At 40.9% G+C, this 23,114-nt stretch overlaps 1 protein-coding gene across 12 annotated transcripts in view; it reads right to left on the reverse strand.

Annotated features, from left to right (window-relative positions):
* Positions 1 to 23,114, reverse strand: part of ZFAT (zinc finger and AT-hook domain containing) — a 147,669-nt gene that overhangs the window by 31,743 nt on the left and 92,812 nt on the right. For all 12 annotated transcript variants that reach the window (XR_011139341.1, XM_068933371.1, XM_068933374.1 and 9 more), the window contains 4 exons: positions 21,760 to 21,992; positions 8,715 to 8,802; positions 2,986 to 3,135; positions 920 to 1,093 (listed from right to left, as the gene is read on the reverse strand). Coding sequence is in view for 11 of the 12 variants with exons in the window: in XM_068933371.1 (XP_068789472.1) it covers positions 920 to 1,093; positions 2,986 to 3,135; positions 8,715 to 8,802; positions 21,760 to 21,992 (645 nt within the window). In the remaining variant the exon portion in view is untranslated. The remainder of the gene's footprint in view (positions 1 to 919; positions 1,094 to 2,985; positions 3,136 to 8,714; positions 8,803 to 21,759; positions 21,993 to 23,114) is intronic.

Consider the following 23,114-nt stretch of genomic DNA (forward strand, 5'->3'; position numbering starts at 1 on the left):
CAGCAACTGGAAAGACTGGACTGTGCACATATTGCACGGGTGCACACACAGGTAAGCATAATTTGATAGCAAACTCCAAGCTGTACTAGCTGACAAGCAAGATACTAGGTTTGGGAGCCAGGAATTGGAGAGGACATAAGTCTGGGTCAGATCCTGGAGAGACCAGGGTGCCTGAAGGTTGGCTACTGGGAAGGCCATACCGGACTGATCCATTCGTGCATGTGTAGCAACTGGGGAGACCAATGGATCCAGATACTGAGTGTCTACAGCCAACTACTGGAAGAGTCCAAACTGCATATCTCTATATATTTTCCGCTAATGAGCTTTCGTCTTGTTGAGTCAAAAGGGAAACCGAGTCACGTCATTCGTACTGTCTGTGTTTGTGCGAGTGCTGTGCTTTCTCTCTGTGCTAATATGCACGGCCAGCCCCGTGTATATGTTTGTGTGTGTGCATGTTTTTTGTGTGTGTCTATGCGCAGGGTGCGTGTGTGTCTATGGAGAATACAGGTTCAGCCTTGCCAATGATGGGATGTGGGGAGACCGAGCTGCAGCAGCCTTGCCTCTGTTGGGCTACTGGATTTGGCACCTCCAAAAATATTCTCATAGAAGAAAGTAGTACGCGAATGATCAAAGAACCATTCTGATTTTCAAACTCCCATTGAGATCAACAGTTCTCTAAGAACATACAGGGACATGAAGTTAACTAAAAATTTCAGAAAAATCAAGTATTCCAGAGACAGCTGTCTTTCTTCCACAGAAATTAATTCTGTAGTTTTCAGTTGTTACACAAACAGAAGCGAATAAATAAAATTTATAAGCTGTCTCAGTGTTCAAAGGAAAGTTGTGCATTATGTCCTATAGTACAGACAATATTTATTGCCCTAATGCAAGCCCAGATTCAAAAAAAACACACCCTTACCATCAGCAGTATGAAGGAGTTTATGACTCTTCAAAGTGCCTTTTGATTTGAACTTTTTCCCACACATATCACAAAGATGCGTTTTCTCAGTGCTGTGACGATTCATATGGGCTTTCAAGTTACTCTTGCTGCGAGTGGCATATTCACAAAGAGAACATTTGAAGGGCTTAACACCTAAAAAGAAAAAAAAACACTACAAAATGAACAAACTATACATTTTGATGACGGGGTGGACATTCACTTAAAAGAAATTTAAGACTGTGTGAGCAACATAAGCAACAAGGTCAAAATTTTCAAGTTTGGATGTTTAAATTTAAGAAACTTAATCTATACCTACTAATTAAATGATAATGAGTTTTTGACAACATCTTTTAACTTACTAAGAGATTTGGGGCCCTGCTTTTGGAATTAAAATATTTCTCTAGTGAACCCACGTACTGAATTTAACCAAGTGAATATTCATATTTTGGTCTTGATATGTCCGTTAATCATTTAAAAATGGAACCCAGTCTGCATAAATCAATGTAACTGGTATACAAACCAGCTATCACTCTATCTACTGCAATGTGAAAACATATTTTAGGAGGACTGGTTCGTGATGTATTTCATATGTAAGCACAAGTTAAATGTGTAAAGTTGTGGTTTAATATTAATTAGCGTCAGTTTTGCTAACAGATCACTCAGTAGTATACATTTTTTTCCTTGAGAGAGCATGAGCACTTAGGATTTCATTTCTTTCAAACCAGTCAAAACGTGTAATAAAGAGGGAGATGGAAACTACCTGGTCTAGCAGGTCTGCAAGACCAAATAAACCCTTCAAGGAAAAGCTGAATAAATCTGAATTAGCAGAGTACTGCAACAGTTTGTGTCATGTGGCTCTGGCAGTTTTAGGCTGATATTCATGGCCTTAAAAGTAGATTTACAAGCAAGGAATTGTAGCCTACTTTAAACAGGCTGTAACTTTTATTTCGGAATCAACTTCTATTCATCTCACTCTCTCCTGCTAGTTAGATTAGGTGTGTACCAAGCTTTCTCCGCAGCATAAACAAACTTGATCTACAAAATACAAAACCAATTGTTCTAAGGCTATAATTAGCATTACCAAAGTTTCTTAATGGAGTAAAAGCTATTGGCAAAGACAACTATTATAGTATACAGGCAGGTAAGAGCATAGTTGAGGCTTTGAAAACAATCTACAGTAGCAGCAGAAATGTCTGAAGTATCTGGACAAGCACAAACACTTAGGAACCAAAATATCAGTTTGGGAGTACCAAAGCCCATTATCCCCTTTATGCAGAGAAACAGGTAAAGCATCCAGAATCATGCTTAAAGGCCAGAGGCAAATTGACCCATAGATTATTAACTGACTAAAGATCATAACAGCTGTCTCTCACCTGTAATAAAAACTGACAAGTTGGGTAGACATAAAATTTTACTGGGCAGCATTTTCAGTCTGAAAGATTAACCTGTGCATTGCTAAATTACTGGAATTTCCGTCTAGAAAGTCAAATGCATGATCAACATTGTCTTCAGGGTTTTTCATCACTGTTTATCCCCATTTCAGCTACTCACCATGCTTAGCGTGATTTAATTAAAATACCCATACATAAATTATTAGCATGCAACAAAACAACAGGATTTCATTTGTTTTAGTGATAGATTTTTATACCAAATATTTTCAGAGAAATACGAAAGAAGTAGCCGTTATTTATGAGCAGTTACAGCAAGTTCCTGGTTTTAAGTGTCTCAGTACGACTTTAATTCACTCCTTGCTCACATTTATTATATAGTACTTTCAGGATATTAATGAATGACTTTTTTAGGGGAAAAAAAGGAAGTAGAAGCTAATTAATTTCTACTTAACCCTTCAACTGTTTACTCATGCTGTGAACATGCAGTTCCATATATGACCTAGAATCTGTTAAACTAATTAATTAACCTCTACTGTAGCTTAAATTTGAAGTTTTTGATTCAGGTATAGTAATACATTTTAATTCCTTTTTCTGTCAGTGAAGCTTGTATGGAATGAGAGAGTGATGATTATATATGAAAGGTTATAGCTTTACCTTCATGAGCCCAAATGTGACGTTGAAGATCTGATCCATTCTTCATAAAATAAAAATCACAATAAGGACATTTCACAGCTCGTTTTCCAATAAGTCCTTTCAGCTGAACTCTTCTGCCAAGAATCTCAGAAATGGTACTCATTGAAACCTCTAAGGGAAAAGTAAAATGTAATGAAAACCAGAAAGACATAAGGGAATTTGTTCTAGGTTATGTAACTAACATGGAAGAGCTAGGTTCTGATTCATTTCTACTTTTTAAAAAGATTTACTTCCTCTCCTGCTACTCAAATATTACCTGAGAAAAGAGCACAGCACTATTAAATTAGGATCTTTTGTTTTAGGGTTTTTTGGATGTTCTTTCCTTTCCCTACTGATCTGGATACTCAGTGTCTCTGCCTGTTAGAGGAAGGGGGGAAATCAAGTCTTGGGTGTGCCACTGGTTTATAAATAATTTTCCGACTATGAACTTTCTCAGTAAACTAATACAGCAATTGTTTTCTTCTATATTTTAGAAGACTTTATCCAAGACTTTCTGTCAGAACTCCAGCAATGTAAAGGATCTGAAGACTTCATTCACTTCCATCATAGCTATGATCATCAGGATGCCTGATAATCCGAATCTTTGAAGACAAAAACAAACAAACAAAAAAAAAAAAACCCACAAACTCACAAAATAAACTGGATTGGAAAGGACCTCTAGAGGTCATCTGCCCAACCCCTGCTCCATGCAGGACTAATTTTTAACTGAGATCTAGGGTCATAATCAATCCTGTTTTGAACGTATCCCAGGATGGAGATTCCACAACCTCTCTTAGTTGGCCCATTCCAGCGTTTGACCACCTAAGCAGAACCTCCTTGCTCCAAGTCATGTCCCTTGTCTCTTATTCCTTCAGTCTACAGTTTCAAGAAGAGTCTGGCTCTGTCTTCTCCCTAATCTCCCATTAGATAGTTGAAGATGGCAGTAAGATTGCTCCCTCAGCCTCCTCTTCTTAAAGCTAAACACATTTATTTCTAAGTTTCTCCTCGAGTTGATTTAATATTTCAGATATCGCAGTGAAAATAAGCAGCATTACAGACAAAAGTCTGAAACCTCACCTCCTTTCCATGGCTTAGATCCTTGATCCATGACAGCAGGCTGGTATACCTGCTTAGCAGGGACCTTTGAAGGTTGATTCCTCTAATGTCTCAGGACTATTAACAAATGTCATACTAAATCGGACTAAAATCAGTCTGACTAAATATCAAACTAAATCCTTTTCAGTGGACAAAAAGGCAGATAATTCCGGGTGCTGGGACCAGAATACAAGACCGGATTTGGTTTGAAATACTACCCTTCGAAAGCCTAAAGGAGATTTTCGTCCCACTGACTTCATGGGGTCAGAATTTAACCCCTACGAAAAAACTAGAAAAGAAAGGAGCATTGTTTAATATCATATTTTCTACTTGATGAGCAGAAATGGAAGAGAAGAGAGAGAGGGCACACAGAATGACATTAAAAAAGGAAGGCATGGGAAGCTCTAGGAATAGCATTTTAATGATAAATATGAAATGGTCTCAGCTTAAATTAATTTTTGATGTGTCCTGTTAAAATTCAATTCCTTTAAAAATTATCAATTTTTTTTTCCTTTCATCTTCATTCTTTTCCATTTGCAATTTAAAAAACAACTGCATTCATGCCACTGCGGTACTTGATAGTTTATACCATCAGGGCCAGATTCCTTCACATTTATTTGGCTTGTAATTAAATGTGTTGTAAGAATAAAGAATTTCCTCCTGCAAAGAGAGGGTACATAGGAAAAAAAGCTATGCATGAATTCTCCTCTACATATTAAAAGTGTTTTTGTATAACTAATGCCGAGGCATATCCTAGATGTAGTATTTCTTTAGTATCATGGAAATACATCTAATAAATCTGGTATTTTGTTGATAAGTTCTATTTGTCTGCGATATATCAATTAAAAATAAGGACATAAAATCATTGTGCAGGTTTTTTTAATCTTACTTCTTTTGTAACCCAGTATTTAAGAGAATACATTTTCCTGAATCAAAAAATTTATACTGTATAGATGTAAAAACAATTGCTCAAAGAAGCATTTGGTTGAAAACCCACTATGTGTGCATATTGATACACTTTTTTTTTTGTTCAGATAAAGTTAATTAAATAATTCGTACAACTATTTCAACAAATATTTCATGCTCATTCATGTTACACCCTTTTTATATCGTTAGTTCTTCAGAGAAGGAAGAGGACTAAAAATTACTTTTAGAAGGATGTCGATATCCACTCAATTGCCCAAAAGTATTTAAATGGATTCATTTAGCATGACAGGGCTCCAGAGTTGACTGCTATCTCTGGACCACAGGCACAGCACACACTAATAATTCAGCAGTCAACGGACCAGTGCAGACCAATGACAACGTGCAAGGATACACAGAGCGTACTGCTAGCTCACAGATTACATCAGTCAGAGAGGCCTCACATTCCCCCCCCGGCTGATGCAGCACAAAAGCTTTATAGGCACAGCTCTTGAGCTTAAATTTCTATGCTTGCTGGAAGACGTACCTCCTGACTACAGTATAGCACAGCAGCCTTTCCACTTCACAAACTGTTGCATGAGACACATTCCCTGACATATGACAAGCCCCCCACCAACCACACTGTTGTAGAGTGGTCTGCAAATAAAGAGGCTTGGGAACGAGAGAGACAAGGTGGGAGCTGGTCTGAGCTCAAGGTGAAGAAAATTGTTTAAAATATGGGTCTAGCACTATCTAGTGGCAGTTGTAGGATAAGGGACGGCTCTACCTATCATATTTTATTTCAAACAAAGATCACAACAGTTCAGACATTTTAAAGGGATTTTTCCTTCCCTAAATGCAGCTCGGGTATGGCCTGTATTTTCCTATTTAATATTAAACTATGTCAGGTGATAAGTATCATTGTAAAAAGGGCTAATTAAAACATTAGCCAATGCAGTCAGCTTTCCATTATCCACAGTAACAGTGGGCATGTCTATCCAACATAATATAGATACTGAGAAGGAAAGCGTGGACATACCAATTTTGTGGCTCTGCACTGAGCTCAGATCTGCCAGATTTAAATCGGCCCCTGCACCAGTCACTTCGGTACTTTGGTGCTGAGCTCCCAAGATTTGAGAAAGTCTTGGTTACTCAGGCAGAGCGTGCTAATTTAGCACATTCACGTTACGTGGCGCTTGAACTGATAAATCAGTGCATTAGAAAGTAAGGTATAAAGAGAGAGTCTGAATGGGACTGCAGGGCTTAGCTTGGATCCAGGTAGGCTAGTCAGCTTCAGCTTCATACTGGCCATACTAGATCACAGCAGGCTCCAGTAAAGAGCCCTGGATCTGGAGACGTTTATTAGCTTTGACTCCACAACATCTGCAAGAGGCTAACAGATTCGACTTCAGCTGGCCCTGGATGCAAAGTCCAGCCACACCTTAAATGAGCACACACCAAGTCAGCTCAGGGACCTCTGCGATTCACGTAGGCTAATCTATAATCATGCTGAACTACTTGCAGACAAAATAACATGCAATCAACTCATTTTTCTTATTTTATATATGGCCAATGGGAGTTCTGATTACTTTCTTGAAAAGTCTCATGTGCTGCTACAGGGATGCCTATATGCCTAATTCCAGACTTCCCAATGCTTAACTTGAATTCATCCAAATCCTCTTTGGTCATTTGGAAAGCACTGTTTCCACCCAAGTGTGCTTCACAGAATCACAGAATCGTTTAGGTTGGAAGGGACCTCTGGAGATCATCTAGTCCAACCTCCCTGCTCAAGCAGGGTCACCTAGAGCATATTGCCCAGGATCACATCCAGACGGGTTTTGAAGATCTCCAGCGAAGGAGACTCCACCACCCCTCTGGGCAACCTGTTCCAATGCTCTGTCACCCTCACAGTGAAGAAGTTTTTTCTCAGGTTCAGATGGAACTTCCTGTGGTTCAGTTTCTGCCCATTGCCTCTTGTCCTGTCACTGGGCACCACGGAGAAGAGGCTGGCCTCATCCTCTTGACACTCCCCCTGCAGATACTTGTACACGTTGATGAGATCTCCCCTCAGTCTTCTCTTCTCCAGACTCAACAGGCCCAGCTCTTGCAGTCTTTCTTCAGAGGAGAGGTGCTCCAGCCCTGTAATCATCTTTGGAGCCCTCCGCTGGACTCGCTCCAGGAGTGTCATGTCTCTCTTGTCCTGGGGAGCCCAGTACTGGACACAGTACTCCAGGGGAGGCCTCCCCAGGGCTGAGAAGAAGGGCAGGATCACCTCCCTCCTCCACCTGCTGGCAACACTCTGCCTAACGCACCCCAGCATACCATTGGCCTTCTTGGCCACAAGGGCACACTGCTGGCTCATGCTCAACTTGTTGTCCACCAGCACTCCCAGGGCCTTCTCTCCAGAGCTGCTTTCCAGTACGTCAACCCCCAGCCTGTACTGCTGCAGGGGGTTATTCCTGCCTAGGTGCAGGACTCTTGCACTTGCCTTTGTCGAACTTCATGAGGTTTCTCCCCGCCCACCTCTCCAGCTTTCCAGAATGTCAACCCCCAGCCTGTACTGGTGCAGGGGGTTATTCCTCCCCAGGTGCAGGACCTTGCACTTGCCTTTGTTGAACTTCAGGAGGTTCCTCTCCGCCCACCTCTCCAGCCTGTCCAGGTCCCTCTGAAGGGCAGCACAGTCTTCTGGTGTGTTAGCCTCTCCCCCCAGTTTCAGATCATCAGCAAACTTGCTGAGGGTGCACTCTGTGCCTTCCTCCAGGTCATTGAGGAATATATTGAACAAGACTGGACCCAGGACTGACCCCTGGGGGACACCGCTAGCTACAGGCCTCCAACTCGACTCTGCGCCATTCACCACACCCCTCTGAGCTCGGCCATCCAGCCAGTTCTCAAGCCACCTCACTGTCCACTCATCTAGCCCACACTTCCTGAGCTTACCTAGGAGGATGTGATGGGAGACAGTGTCCAAAGCCTTGCTGAAGTCCAGGGAGACAACATCCACTGCTCTGCCCTCATCTACCCAGCCAGTCATTCCGTCACAGAAGGCTATCAGATTGGTCAAGCATAATTTCCCTTGGGTGAATCCATGCTGACTACTCCTGATCACCTTCTTGTCCTCCAGATGCTTAGTGAGGACCTCCAGGATGAGCTGTTCCATCACCTTTCCCGGGATGGAGGGGAGGCTGACAGGCCTGTAGTTTCCTGGCTCCTCCTTCTTGCCCTTTTGGAAGACGGGGGTGACATTGGCTTTCTTCCAGTCCTCAGGTGCCTCTCCTGATCTCCAGGACCTTTCAAAGATGATGGAGAGTGGCCTAGCGATAACATCCGCCAGCTCCCTCAGCACTCGGGGGTGCATCCCATCAGGGCGCATGGATTTATGGATGTCAAGTTTGGACCAGAGATCTCTAACCTGATCCTCCTCCACCAAGGGAGAGTCTTCCTTTCTCCAGACTTCCTCTCTTGTCTCCAAGGTCTGGAATTCCTTCACACAATTATCAGCTATACTCCACAGCATACAAGTTGGAACAATAACTTTTTTCACTCTGAATTTTAACATCTGGAAACCTAATAATATTCTTGACCTAAACCAGTTAGATTAGACATACAACTTCTCTCTTTCTTCAGAACATAATCATATTACATTGCTCACTCTAAACCGTCCTTTCTCTGTGGCAATAGACTGAGAAATTTTCCTTTGATTTTTTTCTTACCGGGGTGATTTGTCTTGATGTGTGATTTTATAAGTCGATCTTCAGAAAATGACTTCTCACACACAGGACAGGAATAACTCTTTTTGTCCTGGGGGTGGGGGGGGGGAAGGGGGGAAGGGGGGAAGGGGGGAAAACAGACAGAGATTATGTTATCAACCACTGGTATAATCAGTTCAGTCATTACACATTTAATAACACATGGTTCCCAACAAAGTTATAATTGAAGATTCATCATTTAAGCAAAAAATTAACACTTTTATAATGAAATAAATGAAGGAGCAATATGAAAATACTCTAAACACATTAGTCCTGATTAGTGTAGAGCTCCAAATTACAGCACACGAGAAAACGCGCAAACGTAAGCATTATCTTCTACCTGACTCTTTAGAGACTCAAGAGTTGAAAGATCAAGTCATGTAATAGCAGTTATCTGATAGTAATTCATTTCATAAATCCATCCTTCTAAAATGTAAGGTCAGATCTCATTATTCTGAAGATATCCACCAACAGGTGTATTTATAATATAATTTAATGGCCTGAAGTTGAGCAGAAGAGTTAATAATGACAGATACCATTACATAATCAGTGTCTACATTTTAAAAATGTTTGATAAATATTCAGCATCTTGTGTGCATGAGTAGTATTGTTCCACTATTTTGATTTAAAAAACTTTCAGACTTCTTCGACTTATATCAGTGTCACTGATATTAAAATAACATTTGACACCATCAAACAAGTTTAACTAGACAGCTTTGACACAATTTCTTTTTACATGCAATTTTAGTGTAATTTCTAGTGTTGTTACAGAAGCACCTAAATCCACATAAAAAAACATAGGACAGCTCTCCATTAATTAGAAAATTGCCTAATTGAAAATATTCTTTGCTCCCCATTATCTAACTTAAAGAGGTTTCTCCTCCCAGAAGCACATGCCGATTCAATTGACTACATGTGTGAACAAATAATGAGTGGGTCATGTAATCACCCCTGTGCTGACTGGATTAACAAGTGAGTGGATTATCAAAACAATGGACATAGCAAAGAAAACCAAGCTAGTTTTGACAACTAGGTAGATAGCCAGGTAACATACTACCTGATGGGAGATACGTATCAACTAAACCACCAGGAGATCACCGTAAAAGGCAAGCTGAAGCTACAAAGCAGCTATTTCACTCATTATTTCAAGAAAAGAGAAAACTGTCAGGAGCACAGAAGGAAGAGTATTGTATCAAAAAGAGATTGACTCCTAAGTTATGAAAGAGAAATTAGGAGGTAATAGGAAATTAAGGATCCTGCACCCTTTATCAATTTCTGACCTGAGACCAAAGAGCATCTCTGAGTAGTGAGGAAAATAGGACAAGAAAACTATATGTGGTAGTTATATGACTATAAATAGGTGTATGTCTTAAAAGAAAAGCAATAATTGAAGAATTATCATGGGAAACAGGTTTTGGAACGTTAGATATATGAATACCATAAAGGAAAGATTTGCACTCAGTATCATGTACCTCTGAGACAGAAATCCATACGCTCAACCGTCTACAAGGTGAAACTTTGAGGAAAAAAGTGTTTGAGCCACTGGAAGGCTGGGAAATGAACTGGGAGATCTATAACACCTGGGCTGCATGGTCCTATTTCTGTGAATGTGTAACAGGTTCATAACCTACAGCTGAGAATCACAAAGCAAAGGGATTTTACTCAGACTGGCAGAACTGTAGGAGCACATGAGCTAACGCTGGATTCCTAAGGGCAGCCTTGCTAGCATCCGACAACAGGAGCTGTCAGGATCGTATGCCATGCTCCAGTTAAGCATGTGGATCCACTGACCTAGCTCCTAGACCAAATCATAAGAAAAAATTGCTCTGGTACCAGAGACGTTTGGACTTACCCAAGTGCTTGAAACCAGGACTATGAGAATTTCAAATACTGGAAAAACAGAAGTTGCTCTGGAACTCCTGGGCTGAAGTAACAGTAAATTTAAATTTCATGATAGTAGGATATGACATATGTGATATGTGGCTCTTGTGCAGTTAATACGACAATGGCATGACAGGAAGAATTCTCCCTGAGCTGTTAGAAAGTCATTTGCTTCAATGACAGCGACTATATCAGGGATCAGAGAATGGTGGCTCCTAGAGGATTAACTTCGAGGAGGGAGCAGGGCAATAAGTAGGATTGCAACGCTGGACTTCAGCAGAGCTAACTTTGGCCTCTTCAGGGACCTACTTATGGGAATCTCATGGGGTAGGGCCCTAGAAGGAAGAGGGGTCCAAGAAAGCTGGTTAATAGTCAAGCATCACTTCCTCCAGGCTCAAGATCACTGCATCCCTCTGAGGAAGAAGTCGAGCAAAGCGGGCAGGAGACCTGCATGGATGAGCAAGGAACTCCTGGCAAAACTCCAGCAGAAGAAGGAAGTCTACAGAATGTGGAAAAGGGGACAGGCCACTTGGGAGGAATACAGGGACGTTGTCAGAGCGTGCAGGGATGCGACAAGGAAGGCTAAGGCCCAGTTGGAATTAAATCTGGCAAGGGACGTCAAGGACAACAAGAAGGCCTTCTTCAAATACATCAATAGCAAAAGGAAGACTAGGGAAAACATGGGCCCGCTGCTGAATGGGGCGGGTGCCCTGATAACAAAGGATATGGAGAAGGCAGAGTTATTGAATGCTGCCTTTGCTTCAGTCTTTCCTGCTAAGGCCAGTCCTGAGGAATTCCAGACCTTGGAGGCAAGAGAGGAAGGCTGGAGAAAGGAAGACTCTCCCTTGGTGGAGGAGGATCAGGTTAGAGATCTCTTGTCCAAACTTGACATCCATAAATCCATGGGTCCCGATGGGATGCACCCCCGAGTGCTGAGGGAGCTGGCGGATGTTATCGCTAGGCCACTCTCCATCACCTTTGAAAGGTCCTGGAGATCAGGAGAGGCACCTGAGGACTGGAAGAAAGCCAATGTCACCCCACTCTTCCAAAAGGGCAAGAAGGAGGAGCCAGGAAACTACAGGCCTGTCAGCCTCCCCTCCATCCCGGGAAAGGTGATGGAACAGCTCATCCTGGAGGTCCTCACTAAGCATCTGGAGGACAAGAAGGTGATCAGGAGTAGTCAGCATGGATTCACCAAAGGGAAATCATGCTTGACCAATCTGATAGCCTTCTATGATGGAATGACTGGCTGGGTAGATGAGGGCAGAGCAGTGGATGTTGTCTCCCTGGACTTCAGCAAGGCTTCTGACACTGTCTCCCATCACATCCTCCTAGGTAAGCTCAGGAAGTGTGGGCTAGATGAGTGGACAGTGAGCTGGATTGAGACCTGGCTGGATGGCCGAGCTCAGAGGGTTGTGGTGAATGGCGCAGAGTCAAGTTGGAGGCCTGTGGCTAGTGGTGTCCCCCAGGGGTCAGTCCTGGCTCCAGTCTTGTTCAATATATTCCTCAATGACCTGGAGGAAGGCACAGAGTGCACCCTCAGCAAGTTTGCTGATGATCTGAAACTGGGGGGAGAGGCTAACACACCAGAAGACTGTGCTGCCCTTCAGAGGGACCTGGACAGGCTGGAGAGGTGGGCGGAGAGGAACCTCCTGAAGTTCAACAAAGGCAAGTGCAGGGTCCTGCACCTAGGGCGGAAGAACCCCCTGCAGCAGTACAGGCTGGGGGTTGACGTACTGGAAAGCAGCTCTGGAGAGAAGGCCCTGGGAGTGCTGGTGCACAACAAGTTAAGCATGAGCCAGCAGCGTGTCCTTGTGACCAGGAAGGCCAATGGTATGCTGGGGTGCATGAGGCAGAGTGTTGCCAGCAGGTGGAGGGGGGTGCTCCTGTCCCTCTCCTCAGCCCTGGGGAGGCCTCCCCTGGAGTACTGTGTCCAGTGCTGGGCTCCCCAGTACAAGAGAGACATGGCACTCCTGGAGAGAGTCGGGCGGAGGGCTACCAAGATGATTAGAGGGCTGGAGCATCTCTCCTCTGAAGAAAGACTGCAAGAGCTGGGCCTGTTCAGCCTGGAGAAGAGAAGATTGAGAGGTGATCTCATCAACATGTACAAGTATCTGAAGTGGGGGAGTGTCAAGAGGATGAGGCCAGCCTCTTCTCCGTGGTGCCCAGTGATAGGACAAGAGGCAATGGGCAGAAACTGAACCACAGGAAGTTCCATCTGAACCTGAGAAAAAACTTCTTCACTGTGAGGGTGACAGAGCATTGGAACAGGTTGCCCAGAGGGGTGGTGGAGTCTCCTTCGCTGGAGATCTTCAAAACCCGTCTGGATGTGATCCTGGGCAATATGCTCTAGGTGACCCTGCTTGAGCAGGGAGGTTGGACTAGATGATCTCCAGAGGTCCCTTCCAACCTAAACGATTCTGTGTGACTCTGTGATTCTTCATTAACTAGAGTATCTTTCTAAGGTGGAGATGACGCAGTCACCGTTTTGAGCCCTGAAAATCTCCGGTGAAGGAGGAATAATAAAGAATACCAGCTAGCATACAGCAGGAGAGATTCAAGAAGGGTGACAAAATACTCTCAAGAAAGCTATTGATTTGGGGAATTTGGGTCTCTCAGAAGATATAACCAATTATCCCTAAATCTGATAGTGACGCTTTTGGACTTCTGCATAATAATCAATAGACTAAGTCTAATAAAATTGTATAGCAATGCTTGCACCATTTTAAATGTTGAATTCAAGTATCACATTTGTACTTTGAAAAAATAAGAACAATATAAGTATAGCTATCATTTAGGGGCTGTTCAAAGGCCATGTGAAATCTGTTGGCAGATGTTTGTCTATTCCTCAAACATAACTACGTAACTGGTTTGAAAAATTAGACTAAGTGAAAAATGTAGCATAAGTTTAATGTACAGCTGGGTGTTGCTAGTCTTTTCTCTTCATACACTGTATTACGTGTTTCTCAAAGTACCTGGAACAGTAAGACAAACATACCTTGCCATTTCATAAAGTTAAATAAAGAAAAAAGAAAAATAAAGAAAAAAATGCACTCCACAAACACTACTTTAAGTAAAATGATATTCATGACAACTGTAAATTTTTGCTATTACTTTTTGGGAAGGTGAGGCTGTAAGCCTATGCTTGACAGGAAAAGTCAAGATTATCAGTAAACGCATTGAGAGCTGTAGAACATGACCGTACAGTCGCCATAATCACATTTTTCCACAGGATCAAGGTAACAATTTTTTTCAGAAACAAAATAATCCAAAGAGCTTTCTTCCAGCAGTTAGAAAGTGATCTCTATCAAGCGCTACGGTACATGACCTTCAAACTGAGTATTCTTTGTAGTAACAAACAGATTGCACTTCTGAGCCCAGAGCATCTTCAAAGAATGTCTGTCAACCTACAGTCTCCTACCAAGTGCATCCAGCTGAAGCCATACCTCTCACAGTTGTTTGTGCAGGTCAGCGTCACAGACTTTTGGAGCAAGCCCTGAGAGCTTGCTATGGTGCTAGTCCTTCAGAGTAATCCCATCACTCTCAAAATCAGCCTTTAAGAATTCCTCTGTTGCAAACTAAGTATTTCAGAGCACTACAAGGTCACAGCACAGAGTCCCAAAAATGGTCTCCCCTACCACAGCTCTAGCTTTTTCAAGTGCCCTTGTCACAGACAATGGCGGAGGCACTTTGAAGGACTTAGACCGACGTTTTAATAATCACGCTCTCAGCACCCAAGTTTTCCTCTGATAAGAGTGAAAGTAACTTATTCTATGCCTTATCAGAGCACCTGCATGCCTACCTTTTAAATGCCTTTGAGGGGGGCTTTTTGAAGGACACAAGCAGAAGCAAAGTATCATGAGATGGATCTTCCTGTGTTAGAGAGCAGCTGCATAATCCAACCAGCTACTTCAATCTCAAAGTCACATCCACATTTCCTGAGAATTGCTTAATCCCCCTATTAGCCAACTTGGGAAAATGAAGCCTAAAGATAAAATCATTCTAAAATAAAGTTAGTTTTGTGATTGAGAAACAAACAATTTACATTCCACTCACGAGGAAGGAATTAGATTCGTAAATGTTCTTAAAACCTCTGCAGTAAGTAGTCTATTTATCACAAGATTTCCTTGTTTCCTTATGCTATGCTTCATTACAAAGTAAGGCCATTTAAACACGAATCACAATGCCTTTCTCTTTATATAGATGAATTAAAAATGTGCTAAGAAAGCACCAACTTTATTGCAATACCTACATTATATCGTAGGGAATTCTGTTTCTCTGAGGCACTTGTTTCAAGATAATTCAATACGTAGGAGTACTAGTATACAGTCACGAAAAGAAAAATGAGAAGTCTCTGGATACATAGCTCTTAAAACAACAGATCACTATCAAGTTAATTTAATGAATCAAATAGTACGAGACATGATGTACCCTGCAAAACATCAAAATGTTAGCAGGCTACTGTACTGTACTCATCAATAAAGAGGCACTCTGGTGATACAAATATCCTATAAATATATGCACAAAAACACATGATTATTATATATATATATACACACACACACACACATATATATATATATATAAAATATACATACAAATATATATATCGCTATAAATTCATGATGTATATGGAAATTCTGCCACTAATTTCAAAAGAGACTGTTTGAACTCTTGAACTGCTTTGTTACCAATTTCACTAACAGTATAAATTAAGACCTGCAACAATCCTTGGCCATAATAAGAATTAGTCTGGTCTAAATTAGACAAACATCAGATAAACAATACATTCTGCTCCTTTTAGTAGTAGCGATATTATTTCACGAGTAGAAAATAAAATAGAGCTCTACTAAATATTGGCACTCATTGCTAGATGTGAAGGTTTCTAGCCTGCTCCGGGTCTCCCAACAGGATTGTTGGTGGAGCAGTCATGCCAAAAGGATGATACTGGTTTACAAAATATCTTTGTTCTAGTAATAGGCCCCATATTTAAATAGCCTTTGTAAAATAAAAGTCAATAGAATATTTTCCTGATGCTCAGACATACTGTACCAGTGAAGCTAACTATAAAGAAAATGAACAAGGAAAAGAGGCACATGGCATAATTTCCTTCCCATATTTCCATTTGTCTGTTACAGCTCTTCCAGTATGCTTTCACGTGCACACATATCTATGTATGTATGTGTATACATACACACACATATTATACACATATATAAACCAACAAGATTTTACAGAAATTTTTACAACAAATTTGGCAAGGCCTCTCTACTTTTACACAAGCAATAACTTACACATTTGTCAAAGCACCAAAACAAAGAATAAAGAAGCTAAACAAAAAGGAAGGAAAAATAGGACATTTAAAAAAAATTAAAGATCAAAGAAAGAGAAAAATTATAGAAAAATGTCTAAGGTGGCATGACCATAGATTTTATGAGGGACCAAGTTAAATATTGCAAAAAGTAATGCAGTACTTATAATATTCCAATAAAACTACTTTCTTTGGTTTTGTTTTCCCACTGTTTTCTCTTGTTTTCTATTAATCTCTGTATTTTCACAGTTTGAAATTTGTAATATTTTTTATTATTCTTTTATCTCCATAGCTGATACAATGTGTTTTCCTCCTTATCAAAGCATAACTAACACTAATGGGAACAGAATTAGGTGCTTGAGTTACATTTCTGAGGTGTGAGAAGTCTGTCACCATAGCCATCGTGATGCTCAAATCACGATTCTCCAAAAAGATTCCTGAATTAAGTTGATATCACACAGTGCTACTCATATGCAATTTTGTTAAACTGATCTGATTTACCCAGGAAGTAGTTAGGCACACTTGTGAAGGAAAGCTACAGAAAAGTTTATAAAATGGCCAGATAGACTTTTATTAAGCCTGTCAAGTGGCAGAAATCACAGCATACAGAACGTGAAGCACCTGCACAGTACTGTTTAAGCACTTTTCTTGAGATAACTACTCAGTAAAAATGAGTAGCTAGCTAGTATTTATTATGCAAGCAAGAACCAAGAACAAAAGCCATTTTCCAACCGAGTGCCCTAATCGTTGGACCGTGGTTTTTTTGGTGAACTCTTTCCTCCCCAGTACCTTGTATTCTTGACTGCATCGTGACCTAGCTCCCGAGGTAAAGGTACCACAGCCAGACCAGCGACAGGCTGATTGCAAAAGCTATTCCGGCAGGGGAGGTGAGCAATCAGAGCTCCAGTACCTCGCTTCCTACTAAATCCTCCAACTACTCTGTTACACAAAAGATCAGCAGTATAATGAAATTTCTAAGCATCTTTCCAAAGATAAGAATCATTTGCATTCATGAACATGTGAACAGGGGCCTAAGAGCAGTCAGTGGTGCTGTATCTGAACTCCAGTTTTACAGAGGTGCTTATCTTGGAATATAAATCATGCATATAGTTTTAAAAGAAATTCTGATACCAACCTCTCTTTGACATTTGCCTGATCAGCATACTGCCTATTGTAAAACCCACCGTATGTGGTAAACAAAACTGGTACCTATGATCAGCACTGTTTAGTTTCACTGCTGGTCTCTAATTTTTAATACTAGTTTAGTCATCACTCTAAATCATGGTGCTAACTCCCTTTTTGAATCTGGCCCTTAAAAACATATACAGATCTTCGTCGTCACTCTTTCGCTTCGGTTCACTTTTCTAAAGTTGTTATAAACTGTCCACCCCCGTCCTTAGGTACTACAACACTGAAGTGGTTCACATACGTTTCACGGACTGAACTCCTACAGAGCTCCATAAACACCAAGAATCCTGAAAAACACCACTACACAAACCTTGCAAATAAAAGTCAGTCACCAAGAATTAGAGGAGACAAAAATTTCGGTCTTACATCAAGCTGAGGCTCAGTTCCCAGATTTCAAAAATAAAAATCCTCTCCGTTATGAAGATGTGTAGCAAATACAGTGGAAACAGGCAGCACGCACACATTCCCAACCACCATCCCCTAGGAAATGAGTAATCCCAAATTCAGTGCATGACTGGGATTCTGCACAGAGAATAAGATGGGATGCTATACACAGAGCTATGGGCATTAATAGTGAAAATAGAAAGCTGCTTTTCAATGGCCAGTATTAATCTTGTACACCAAATAAGGCAGGGATCCAGCTGAAAATCAGAAAGCAACAACATAATAAAAGACTGCAACATGCACTTGTTCAAGGAACTGAATTGAGATTTTGATACTGACTACCTCAGGGAAAGCTTAAATTCTACTATTTGTTAAGTATTGATTTTGCAAATTAAAATTAACATTAAAATAGCTTTTCATATTACAGTGTATATAGTTTGTTAAATATTGTATTTTGGAAGGAGTATCCTATTTACTAAAGGTATACATTAAGCAAATGTATCAAGCATTGCATATAAAAGCCAAGATGAGAACTGCAAAGTTTAGTTACTATGTAAATTCTAATGCATTAATTTTTCAATCCATTTAAAGGCTCAAAGTATTTTTGAAAGTAAGCATCAGTAAACATAATTCTGAAAGATCTTGCTGTCACATTGCTTTTAAATATAAAACGCATTTTCTCAGTGCTATTTACTATCAAGAAAACAGGCCTCCTAGTGGGAGCTACTGGACAATCAGCACACTTGAAAAACAAGTATTTATGTATGAACGTAGGATGTCTAATTGTGGGCTTAGTTTTACAGTCATCTCAGATATCATTTACACAGATTTCTGGAATCAAATGTACACCATAAACTTAATAAATTCAAAAGCAAGCTAAAGAAATGTCTATTATGTGAGCCTTCTGTGTATTTCATAACAAAATCAGATTTTGTTTAAAATGTCCACAATATGGGGAGGAGAGTCAAACGCTTCCCTTTTGTGTCACCTGCTGTTTCTTTAAAAGCTGTCCTGCAGTTACAAAAAGCTACTACTTAAAAAGAGTAGGAGGCGAAACGTTCTCTTCTATTACCAATCCTTTTAAGACAACTTTAACTGTTGGAAATATTGGCCAAGAGCCTACCCCCAGCTGCTAAAAAAGATGTGAAAACCCAGCATATTTAAAAGCTCTTTAAAGTAGCGATGATGAAATTGCCCACATCTGGGGAAAAAATTAACACAGATCCTCAATTCAAACAACACATTTCACTAATAAAACAGAGTGTAACATCAATATTTATCACAGTACTTTAGGTGAGTTGAGCTGTCGCTTTCTCATGTGATTAGGAGGAATGTGTGGCATGTTCTAGGTGCTGCAGGTGCAGAGGATTTATTTACAAGACAATGCTAGTGAAACTATAATGCTGTGTAAAGAATAAAGAAAGTCTACATGGATATTTCCACGTTCTTAAAGGACAGAAGAGTGACTGTTACTATTAAACAACTGGTACTGTTTCTTCCTTTGCTGGAACAAAAATAAAAAACAGATACAAAAGAAGGGCAAGTATCTCTGAAGGCAGTTCAATGATACAGCTACTGTGTAACCTTTAAAAATCCAAATTGCAAGGACATAATTCACGCCAGTTTTCTGGCATTATTAGTTAAAAAGCTTTAATTACAAATATCACGTTTATCAAGTATTTAACGAAATTCTGAGCTGTGTATTCAATATCTTTACCTCAGACAAAATCACATGAAGTAATGCAGAATCATGGAACACTTGAGGTTGGAAGGGACCTCTGGAGATCATCTAGTACAACCCCCCTGCTCATGCAGGGTCCTCCAGAGCACATTGCCCAGCACCGTGGCCAGATGGCTTTTGAGTATCTCCAAGGGTGGAGACTCCACCACCTCTCCGGGCAACCTCTGCCAATGCTCAGCCACACTCACTGTCAAGGCGAGTCTCAGGTTCAGACAAAACCTCTTGTGTTCCAGCTTGTGCCCGTTGCCTCTCGTCCTGTCACTGGGCACCACGGAGAGGAGGCTGGCCCCATCCTCCCTTCACACCCTCATTGATCACATCCTCCCTCGGACTTCTCTTCTCCAGGATCAACAGGCCCAGCTCTCGCAGCCTCTCCTCATATCAGAGACGCTCCAGGCCCTTCACCATCTTGGTAGCCCTCCGCTGGACTCGCTCCAGGAGCTCCATGTCTCTCTTGTCCTGGGGAGCCCAGCACTGGACACAGTACTCCAGGGGAGGCCTCCCCAGGGCTGAGAACAAGGGCAGGATCACCTCCCTCCTCCACCTGCTGGCAACACTCTGCCTAACGCACCCCAGCATACCATTGGCCGCCTTGGCCACAAGGGCACACTGCTGGCTCATGCTCAACTTGTTGTGCACCAGCACTCCCAGGGCCTTCTCTCCAGAGCTGCTTTCCAGTACGTCAACCCCCAGCCTGTACTGGTGCAGGGGGTTATTCCTGCCTAGGTGCAGGACTCTTGCACTTGCCTTCGTTGAATTTCATTAGGTTCCCCTCTGCCCACCTCTCCAGCCTGTCCAGGTCCCTCTGAATGGCAGCACAGCCCTCTGCTGGATCAACCACTCCTCCCAGTTTAGTATCATCGGCAAACTTGCTGAGGGTGCACTCTGTCCCTTCCTCCAGGTCACTGACGAGCAAGTTAAACAATACTGGACCCAGTACGGGCCCCTGGGGGACACCGCTAGTTACTGGCCTCCAACTAGACTTTGTGCCACTGATCACAACGCTGTGAGCTCTGCCATTCATTTCCACCTAAGTATTCCAGGGGGCCTTCTGGAAAGAAGACGGTAAGAAGTGGACTAAACTCATTATTCCTGAGTAGCATGCTATTGCCATCCACCCTCGTCTCCAGAGGTCACTTTGGAACGGAAAAGAATTTGACTGTGTTCATGCACTGTTTCAGTGTATGCCCATTAAAGCCCTTCTGGGTATACACGAGTCTAGCATGACTCAGATTAACTATGCCATGCAAGCAGAAAGGATGCTGTTAAAGGTTAGGTTTAAAGTCCATGGTACATAAACCATTTTGGAGAAAAGCTTAACCTACCTGGTCCACCCATGTAAAATAATAAAAAATAGTAAAAACAAAAAAACAACAGAAAGTTATGCAACACTAGGGAAAGAAAAGAATTGTTTTTTTCTTAATCATACAGGAAAAGCATTTAAGGAATTTCTGTTCCAAATACATGCATCAGACTCTTCTCTACTAAAGACATCAACAATACAGAATTCTTCAGTCACTTATGAAATATTGCTCATTCCAGGCACCGCAATACATTTTAGAAACATACTTTTGGAATAAATGCAAGACTGGTTGACAGAGGAAACAATTTGCTCTATAGGTTATTCAGCAGTATCACGGAGCAGTGTCTTGCAAAAGAGGGCTTCCAGTCAAGGATACAGCCCTTTACACAGTGAGAAAGAAAATACGTTAGAGCATGTTGAAGAAGTAGACCAGAACTGGTTTTGACATGAGAAGCACCTGAGATGGGCATTCAAAGCTAAGACGCTTATTGAATAAATTGGAAACCTATAAAACTAGACCTCTTCACCTTTGTAATCACCACAGAAAGCAGCAGCTGTTCAAAGAGATTGACTGCAACTAGTTAGAACTATTACAAAAAAATTCCTTATCAATAAATTAAATTTTGACTGTTTACAGTAACTAAGAAACAGCAAATTTTCCTCTCACAGCAATCATCTCTTTATGAAGGCAGGGAATTCAGCTCTAAGGAAGTAAAGCAACAATAATGCCAAACCCCATTTCACTCTCTCAAGACCCAAAGAGTTCTAAAAGGGGAAAAGTGAAGGGAAAAAAAGAGTGCAGATGAGAAAGAGAAACGCCTGAGAGAAACGCCTAAGAGTTTTCCTGCATAGAAGCATGCAGAGAGCACCCAGGAAAAAAGACTTCCTGTTCTTTTTTTGTTTTTTTTAAATCAATTACTAAAAGTTCAAACAAAAGCCTCATAACACTGACTGAAAGATACACAATTTTGAGGTATCACATCCTAGACTACGGCTATGGTAATGTGATTCATTCAGTGACACAGTCACAAATCACATCAGTATCACAGAAAACCAAGACCATATACATGAACTCTATTATTATTCTAGCCAACTGCATTTGAAAGACACCATCTATATCTCCAAATATTACCACATGATTCCAAACATTATGGTGATGACATGAAATTTAGACAAATATACTATATTGTTTATTACTTACCAGCTCAGTGTGAACTTTAAGATGTGCCTGGAGTTTATATTTATCTGGAGTGGAGTAGTCACAGTGTTCTGTGGGACATTTCAGCAAAATATTACTGTGTTTTTGAATGACGTGACGCTTAAGGCAGTTTTTGGTGATTGATGAGTAATTGCACTGGGAGCAGTAATACAAATGTTCTCGAGTGTGCGTACGCACATGCATGTCATAATGCACTTGGTACCAAAACAACTTGCCTAAACATGAAATCAGACATGAAAACAAGTCAATTCTAGAGATCTGTTTAAAAAATGACATAACAAAAATTCTAATGCATACTCAGTTTTCTTTGAGGGCATATCACAGTCTTTGAATCCTGTCCCTTTTGTGTTTAATGAAAACTTGTTCTAAAGACCCTTCACTAATGAAAATATGTTTAGAGAAAAAACAAAAAAAAACACTTCAGTCTAAAAAGATTGCATCGTATGTCCTGAAGCAGCCTGATGGCACCTTTAATGTAGGACGCAGCACAAATTTGTTCCTAATAAGGAAGTTCTTTAAAGCTATTCTCCTATACAAAGGATCTGAATGCAACGGTACACTAAGAGATTGTCAGAAAATTCTTTTTTTGTCACTTCCTTTCTTTTTTTGTCCTTCCTTTCTTGTCGTCTTGTCTCCTAAAAGCTGTTCTAAACATAAGAGCACTAAAAAGTGCATAGAAATTAATCTAACACATGACTGCAATGCTATCATGTTTTAAATTTTGTGTTTTTTGTCAAACTCTGATTCCAGTGTCTTTTCAAGAACGAACACTGCAAAGTAAACCCAAAACTGTTCCATTTCAAGTTATGCATGCACAAAAAGTTTCAGTTAGAACACATGGGAAAGGTGTATTCTTTCCATTTTCCTACGTTCAAAAAAAAAAAAAAGAAATCGGAATAGTTTTGATCTGACACTATGCAATGAAATTTTCTATCTCGCAGAAACTCATTCAAAATAAGTCATGAAAATATGCCACTATATGTACGTAATGCACAGACTATACAGTATTTATACACCCTTACATGCTATATAAAAAAGTCAGACTCCTTCATTTTATATCAAGCCAATATGAAGCTTAAACACTGAAAGCATGGACTGACGAATGCTGATCATGGATGCTCATGTCTGCTCTGCTTGGCTCCAGTTAAAATTATGAGTTGGGCAGAGGCAGGCTGACAGAAAGCAGCTGATTTTCTGTGTTTAGCCGAACATTTCATCAAATTTCAGGTCAACAGAAAATTGAGCCTCACAAAACTCCCCTAGCACTTTCTTCAGGAGGTTTGAGCTCCTGTTTATACAGTTTATACAGCCCAAAGTAAATGTAGCTGGGCCCCAGA

Source organism: Struthio camelus, chromosome 2, assembly GCF_040807025.1.
Source record: "Struthio camelus isolate bStrCam1 chromosome 2, bStrCam1.hap1, whole genome shotgun sequence".
NCBI classification, from domain to species: Eukaryota; Metazoa; Chordata; class Aves; order Struthioniformes; family Struthionidae; genus Struthio; species Struthio camelus.